Source organism: Coffea eugenioides, unplaced genomic scaffold (genome assembly GCF_003713205.1).
Source record: "Coffea eugenioides isolate CCC68of unplaced genomic scaffold, Ceug_1.0 ScVebR1_1460;HRSCAF=2310, whole genome shotgun sequence".
NCBI classification, from domain to species: Eukaryota; Viridiplantae; Streptophyta; class Magnoliopsida; order Gentianales; family Rubiaceae; genus Coffea; species Coffea eugenioides.
Genome location: NW_020861864.1, coordinates 29,199 through 37,601, shown reverse-complemented (window position 1 = coordinate 37,601; position 8,403 = coordinate 29,199). Strand labels below are relative to the sequence as shown.

The window sequence follows — 8,403 nt, the reverse complement described above, 5'->3', positions numbered from 1 at the left end:
TGTGTAAACGATGGTGTCCTTTGTCCAATAACACAAGCTATGCCTCCTAAGACTCTAGAAAGCATCACAATGGTACATTTCAGTATGGCTCCAATTATAATGAACAATGGAAGCAAAGAAAAGTTATGGTCTAGTAACTAGTGCAAGAAAATCGGAAAAGGCCAGATTCTTTCACAATCAAAAGACATGTTTACGGCCAAGTAAATATAAAAATCTTAAAGAGCAAAAGATAAGCTGCAGGCATAGGGTAAAATTTCACAAACACATAAAAGGACAGGAAAATGCCTTGTTCTTAGGCCAATTACATGACTCAAGCATACTAGATTGCAAACTTGCACCAACTCCTTGTACTCTTAGTAAATTGGATGGAGGCAAGAAAAGAGTTCTTGGAGAGAGAATGCTTATGTTTTACCATATAACTCCCTTATGATTTAGTGTTTTACTATATAATCCCCTTATGATTTTCAAACTATATATATAAATTTCTGTGATTAATAAATAATTTTCAACTTTACATAGGATACTTTTGACATTTTAGTTTACTCCATTATAGGATACAAATTCCATTATTTTGACATTTTTAATCCAAATCATGAGAGCGTTATATATAATTTTTGAGACCATATGAGAGGTTATGTGATAAAACACTAAATTACAAGAGGGTAAAGTGTATTTTGCCATACTGTTGTGTTCATATGGTCATTTCTTTCACTACTAATAAATTTTTTTTTGGGGCTAAAGAAATGGGCCAAACAGAGACTACATGTACCTGACAAAGACCAGAAGTTAACTGATTATATGTACTACATTATTGTGATTTTCATAGGACTGAGCAAGGTTTTTTGTATGATTTTCAACATGCAATATAGCGTGGATTGTGAATCTCTTGGTAGGATATTATTGCAAAAGGTTCTTCGATAATTACAGTGAGGTTCAATAGCATAGGAATCAATATGTTTGAACCTTAAATATTTTATGATCCCAATTCAAGAGAACAATAGTTTTCTATAATTATTTAAATGCTTTAGTGAAATTTATTTTTACCTGAAAGAAGTGCTCCACTAAAAGTCTAAAACGTCTACGTTCAACTGAAGAATGAAGGCTAAAGGCTCATATCTCATTTCTCTGAGTAAACATGAGAAAAGAACTTCATAGTGCAAAGAATTGGTAAAGAAATGTAACATTGCAGTATTTTTATAATGTAATGTGTATGAGATGAAAAAATTATTAGAAATTATGTTCATAATACAAACTGAATCATATTTGAAATTATTATTATTATTATTATTATTATTATTATTATTATTATTATTATTATTAGCAAATTGTGTTAGTCCAATGGACCTATTGATTTTTAGTTGAAACTCTATTGAACTTGGATTCTGTTTGATAACATAATTTAGTACTTAAATTTAATCGGTTTAGATCTTAACATGTTCAAACGAGTTTGATAACTAAAACTAGAACATATAGATTAATTAAGTGGCACTGAATTTCCTTTGTAAAACTTGTTCTAAAAAATAAGTGATAAGTTATTCACTTATCACTTCATGTAATATACATTTAAATGTATTAAATTTAGTACTTAACAATTCAGTAACTTAATGGATTTATATTTCAGACTTCAGATTTTAGTTTCCAAATTTCAATTTTACCAAACGCATCCTTAAAGAAAAGACTTCTGGTCTCTAAATCGAAGATTGAAGAATGCTATGGATTGCTCATCTCTCCCCACCTTACTTGAAAGAAAGAGGGAAATAAAAATCTTAGTACAATTACTTAATTTAACGGCTTTAGTAAGTTTTTTGTTTTATAGATTAGGCTCTTGACATTAGCAAGATAAGATGGAATTTGCACATATCTTTAAGAATAATATTAACTCTTAACAAAAGAATAATAATACTAAGTCATAATCAAGTTCAATTGTTGGCAACTCTAGTTGTTAGAACTGTATGACATTTTTGTTGAACTTCAATGGCGGCGCAGGAGAATTAGAGAGGAGAAAATTTATAATACGACCTAATATTGGATATTGCAGTTTAATTTAAAAATTTGGGAAGAGGATGACTAATTTACTCAGGTGGCGTTTGGTTCGCACATCGGAGTCGGATTCGGATTCGGAATCGGATATTTTGGATTTGGAATAAGGTCATTCATTCCAATACATCTGTTTGGTTCAAGTACCTGGAATGTGTATCATTACTTTAGTTGATGTTTGGTTCGTCGGCTCTTTCGAAATGGAATATAATAAATATATTATAAACCACATCGTAAATGATAATCATTGGCTCTTTGTAAATGGGATATAAGAAATTTTCACTAATTAAATATATTAGTATAAAAGTATTAGTAAATTTAGTATAACTAATTAATAATTTCTATTAGTAAACATATATAATTATTAGTATAATTGATAATATCAATTTATTACATAAATTAATATACATTATATAATAAATATAATTAATAATAATATTATTATAAGTTTGTAACTAATTAAATTAAATATTATATATAAAATTAAATATAAATATACAAATGTTATAATATAAATATATAATTATAATTATATAATATATACAAATATTAATTATACTGATATTTTATATAAATATAATATATATTACATATTAAATATAGTTATTATCATATATTATTATATTTAAAATAATAATAATAATAATAATTATATAACTTATTAATATTATATACATGTATATATTATAATTATATGCACATATAATATACATTTATAAATATACATATATATTATAAATATATTATTATATAATATTAATAATTTATATTATATATTATATAAATATAATTATATTTAACTAAATAATTATAATATATATTTATATAATATACTAATATTATAATAAAATATATAATTATAATAAAATATTATAATAAAATATTATAATAAAATATATTTTATATATGTATATATTATAATTTAAATATAAATATATAATATATATAAATATTAATTATACTAAATATTATGTAATTATGAGATTTTGGAATCACATTTGGGTTTTGGACAAAACCCACCAACTTACTAAGGAATGGTGGAATGCTAAATTTTTAGCTATCATTCTAAAATTTCAACTCCGGCAGTGGTGAACCAAACATGAATCATGGAGTTTATTCTAATTCTCCATTCCGAAACTCTTTTACCAAACACCACCTCAATACTGATGAAAATTTTATAAAATATACTCCTATAAATTGGGCAAATTGCCTTGTGCTTGGCTGGCTCCTTCCCTACCCAAAACTTTCTTGATTCCTTGTTAAATAAAATTTGGTACAAGTGGAACATTTGATGGCTGAATGCAGATAATGTCAGACGTCGTTTCAGTTGTATTAAGCACCTACTTTTATGTAAAAGCCTTTAACAATAAGATCATCATTTAGATTTTACTGTCATGATTTTGCTGACAAACCACTCGATTAAGCAATTTCGCAGTATCAGGCAAAATTGATAAGCCGACAGAGATAACAAAAAATGATTACTTGAAGAGGAAAAGTAACAAGAGTTCTAAGTTCTCTCTATCAAATGTCTAACTAAAAATGGGTAGGAAATCTTACAAATATGGTCTCTAGACATATTTTTACTCCCCGCAAAAGATGAAGAAAAGGTACTATCAGGACTTGTCACATTCTGATACACCAAAAGTATGAAATGCCATCTTAAAAGTGTTAATTCTTCACAAAATCTTCATAAAAGTGTTAAATATGCACACATCTACTGAAAAGAACGTTTTGCTTCCTCTTCTTTGGACCTTTGTGCAATTCAAGACTTCTTGCATCGACGTTTCTTATTGCTCCAAATTGATTGTTTATCCAATTTATTGTCTCTACTGTCACAAACATCCAACTCTTTTACCAACAAGTCCATCAGTCCAGTTTGCCTAAAATCAGTTCAGCAATCAGCAAAAGAAATAAAAAAGTTTTGGTAATTGATTTACTAAACACATATCAACAAAGCAGATCAGAAATTGTTAAAACTGCCCTAAGGACGTACAAGCTAAATTATTACCTTCCTTTCTGCATTCTGACCAGCAGATAACGAAAAACTTTATGTTTGGGAAACGTGGGGAGAACCACCTATTGGTGAAGCCTCCATCAAAGCTGATGCTATCTAATGAGCTAAATTAACATCATTGATAACCGCCTTCATCTTCAAACCTGTCTAGTCAGTGAAAATAACTTCTGGCCCCTGGCAATCTTGTCCAACAACATGAGGTCTGCTTTCTAAGACTCTGGAAAGCACCATCGCAATGTTACATTTGAGTATGAATTCAGTTATGACAGCCAAGGAATGCAAAGAAACGGTATGGTCTAGTAACCAGTGCAAGATAATGCAAAAAAACCAGCTTCTTTCACAATCAAATGACATGAGCTCCGAGTAAATGTAAAATCTTAAAGAGCAAAAACTAAGCTATATAGCATAGGAGAAACATTCAAAAACACATGAAAGTGCAGAAAAACACCCTGTTTTCTGGCCAATTGCATGACACAAGCATACTTTGATAAAAACTTGCACCAATTCCCTTGTATTTTTAATAAATTGGGCGGAGGTAAAAAGAGTTCTTGAGGAGAGAAGCTGATGTTTGAGCACCATCATACCTCCTGAGCTCTCCTTCTTCAACAACGATGGGAAACAACATGAACATGATGTTTGAGCACCATCATTGCCTTCTTGTTCGCTGTCACTGCTTGTCTGCAAGGTAACAATACAATAATTCTGCTCACGGAACAGAAAAGCAAGGTAATTGTGATGTACAAACTCCTCAAACTTGTGCAAGATGATAAACAACCATCCCATATTATTGTCATTCTTATGAAGCATGCATCAGCGATTGGAAGGGGTGTAGGTTTGCAGCACTCTAGTCCCTCAACAAACATATTTGAACTTCAGGGAGACTGATATAATTTTGTCGCAATAAGAACACAGAGTCCCAAAGAACAGCAAATTGTATCTTGAATTTTCTTCACAAATGTTTCTTGATTAGCTTTAATGTTGTCCATTCAGACTGGCAATATCAGTGACAGAAAAATTACAAATGCATCCATGTACATCTAGCATTGCACATCCAATGAAGCATTTGCTAACACATTCAAACAAAGAGGCTAATTGTGTATGCACCGTTGCTAATATTTTTGTCCTTGGCCAAATAGCAGGTAACAAGTTCAAGTGTAAGGAATTTTTAAGATATTCAAAACCTTTCAGTGGTTCAGAGAGGCAAGGAAATCAAGAATTTTGATGTTCTTCCAATTTGTTCAAAACCAGGCTTTGTTAAAACTAATCTTTGAAGAGAAACCAAGGTCTGCCCAAAAGAAGAGAATTACAGAGGATGACTATATAGAACTAGTGAAATTTCGTAGAAGAGACAGAGAATAAGAAACTAAAGAGCAAACATATGTCAATGAGATGCAGATACAAAAAAAAATAATTTATATACATATATATATATTTTATGAATGTGAACTTTAGATAGGAAATCTTACAGGATCACTTGAAATCTCATCACTTGAAATCTCCTCCTTTAAGTAGATGCCTCTTTGGGGAGTGTACCGTTGTCTTAGTAGAGGACACTCATAAACTTCAACACGAGTTAACTTGGTGAGGCGTCTCATGGTGGCCTCGGATGGTAAAGATTGAAGCTTTTGGCAAGACCATAGCCATAGGGTTTCAAGAGACACAAGGTTTCCAATCCAATCCGGTAGCACTTCTATTCCTCCAAAGTTGTCCAGACTTAGTGAAGTGAGGGTAGTCAAGTATTGAAGCTGGTGTGGCAGGGAGTCCGAGTGAGGCAAGCCTCGTAATTCAAGCTCACGGAGTGTTAATGCAGATATTAAGCCAGACCAATCAAAATCATCCATTGAGAAGTCATTTGAGGAGAAGGAAGCGATCCACAATTCTCTTAAGTTGGTGGCAAAAGAAGATCCATTTAACCTATGAAGGATCAATTTGGGACATCCGACTATGGCTAAATCCTTGAGAGAAGGCGTCTCCTGCAAATTATGCGACAACGACACCAGATTGGGGCACCTCACCACCCGTAGGGACTGCAGAGACAGGCATGACTCGAACATTTTGTTGGGTATGGTGGTCAACCCATCGCAACCACAAAGCCTCAATCGCTCAAGATGGGATAGGGGGCATTTCTGTCCATTTACTCCCAAACTAATTAATCTTGGGCAATGTGAGATGCTCAAATCTCTCAGCATGGGAAAGACATCTGCTTCTGCTTCACCTGTTATTGACCTCATTTGGTCTGCTTCCTTCCACTCTACCAAATTCTCCATATATTCTACATAGAGTTCTTCAAGGGCCGGAAAGAATTTTCGTCTTCTAGTGCTGCTCCCTGATGCTTGTGATCTGCCCTCCCCCTCCTCCTCATTAGCAGTAATACCATAGAATTCATCTCCAACAGATCGAATGTTGTCCAGTCTTTTCAAATAGAGACGTTTGAGGGATGGTAGTTGTCCTACCGTAGGGAGTTCACTGCATCTTTCGCAATCTTCTATTTGCAACTCCACCAATTTGACAAATTCACAAACCATTGTGAAAATTTATTACCCATAAAATATCGAATTTCCAACTCTTGCAAATTTTGGTGCGGTTGGAGACCTTCCAACACATCCTCATCACAGTTATCGCTTTTCCGATCCCACTCTTCCATTCAAAGTCCAACCGTAAGTGAGACAGACTCGGCTTTTCAAACAATTTTGCTTGTTTAGCTGCTTCTTTGCCCTCTACTAGTCCAAGATTTCTGATCTCCAATGACCCTTTAAGATATTTCAAGGTCCCAAGCTCTTCGATACCACAACCCCTCTCTTGACTTACATTAAAAAACATGAGAGTTTGAAGACAAGCCAATCGTCCCATATGCATCGGCATTTTAAATTCTGCATCATCATGGTTGTAGTTTAGATGACGCAAGCTGATCAAATTGCTCATTTGGTTTGGAAAACCTCCTTCAAGTGCATCATCGCTCATCGTTAGTGTCTGCAAATTATATAGCTTGCAAAGAGATTCCGGCAAACTGGTGATTTCAGAATATGAAATATTAAGCAACCGTAAGTGCAGTAGTTCGCCAATGGAGCTTGGCAAAAACGTGACATGTTCCCCTGACAATTTTAGAACATGCAAGTGCTTGAATCTTGATAACATGTCGGCAGATATGCGACTCTCTAGATGGAGAAATAATGTACGAAGTGATGCTGATTTATTCCTTCTGACATTTTCTGCCATTTCTTCATATGAGTTTAATACAAGGTAGCGATCTTGGTTGCTGCTTTGAGGATTGAGAACTGATTTTGCAAAATCATGCACGAGATCATGCATTTTATAATATGTTCTCCACGACTCTTCTACTTTTTCCAATAAGGAATTTTGTAACAAAATCCTCAAATAATCAGCCCCTATTTCCTCCATCAATCTTTGGTTTTGGTGATCTGGTTGAACAAAACCTTCCGCCATCCAAAGCTCAATTAATAGATCTTGTTTCAAATCTGTATCCTTGGGGAAAATTGAACAATATGCAAAACATTTTTTAACTGATGCAGGTGACAAATGATCAAAACTCACCTTAAGTATTTGATCAATCTCGCTTTGATATTCGTTTGTGTGACTCTCCTTCATGATAGATTTCCACTCCTCTTTCTTCTTGTTAACCAACAAACCTCCAATTAACTTAGCTGCCAATGGTAAGCCATCACATTTTCTTAAAATCTGATTCTTTATTGCTTCCAATTCTGTTGGTACTTCTTCCCCTGCAATTACCATTTCTTTCAGGATAGACCAGCACTCATTGTCTGGTAGCTTTCCTAAGAAATAAGGACCACCATTCATCTTCAAAGGTCTAGACACAGCATTTGCCACTGGTACCAGACGAGTGGTGACAAGACACCAGCTTCCTTTGGTTTCGTTGAGTCCCATCAAAGTGTTGAAATAGTCATCCCACAATCCTTGTTCATGATCCCACACATCATCAAGAACAAGGAAATATCTTTGTCCCTTGAGCTTTTCTCCAATTTTTTTAACGATAACATCCCTGTCATCCACTTTGACTTCTTCTCGTGTCAATTGTACTAAAATGAGCTTGAACAGCTCCATTATCTTAATTTGTTCTTTAGCCACACAAACCCAAATTTTTTGGCCAAAGTGCCCATCTATTTTTGGATCATTGTAGACTAATTTCGCTAGAGTTGTTTTTCCCAAACCTCCCATGCCTGTCATGGGAATAACCGAAAGAACCTTTTCAGATGGATGACGGGTATTTTACATACGTGCAAGCTAAAAAATACCGAATTACACCCGTTCACTGCAAGTATACAGATCAACTAGTAGTTTAGGGTATATATCGGGTCGATCCCACAGGGAAGAAT

The 8,403-nt window shown here is 33.5% G+C and overlaps 2 protein-coding genes across 3 annotated transcripts in view; both read right to left on the bottom strand.

Moving 5' to 3' along the window:
- Positions 1-3,502: 3,502 nt before the first annotated feature.
- LOC113755390 (putative disease resistance protein RGA3) lies at positions 3,503-7,662 on the bottom strand. 2 transcript variants are annotated; one of them, XM_027299399.1, is made up of 4 exons: positions 5,518-7,662; positions 4,636-4,729; positions 4,046-4,268; positions 3,503-3,917 (listed from the first exon to the last, which is right to left on the bottom strand). In XM_027299399.1, the coding sequence occupies exons 1-3, from the start codon at positions 6,574-6,576 to the stop codon at positions 4,261-4,263; spliced, it is 1,161 nt and encodes a 386-aa protein (XP_027155200.1). In that variant the 5' UTR covers positions 6,577-7,662; the 3' UTR covers positions 3,503-3,917; positions 4,046-4,260. The 2 variants fall into 2 exon arrangements, with proteins under 2 accessions (XP_027155200.1, XP_027155199.1); XM_027299398.1 differs by having other exon boundaries at positions 4,046-4,729.
- Positions 6,772-8,403, bottom strand: part of LOC113755393 (putative disease resistance protein RGA3) — a 5,528-nt gene continuing 3,896 nt past the window's right edge. Inside the window, exons 2-3 of the mRNA XM_027299401.1 lie at positions 6,860-8,272; positions 6,772-6,801 (exon numbers count right to left, since the gene is read on the bottom strand). Coding sequence (XP_027155202.1) covers positions 6,772-6,801; positions 6,860-8,272 — 1,443 coding nt within the window. The remainder of the gene's footprint in view (positions 6,802-6,859; positions 8,273-8,403) is intronic.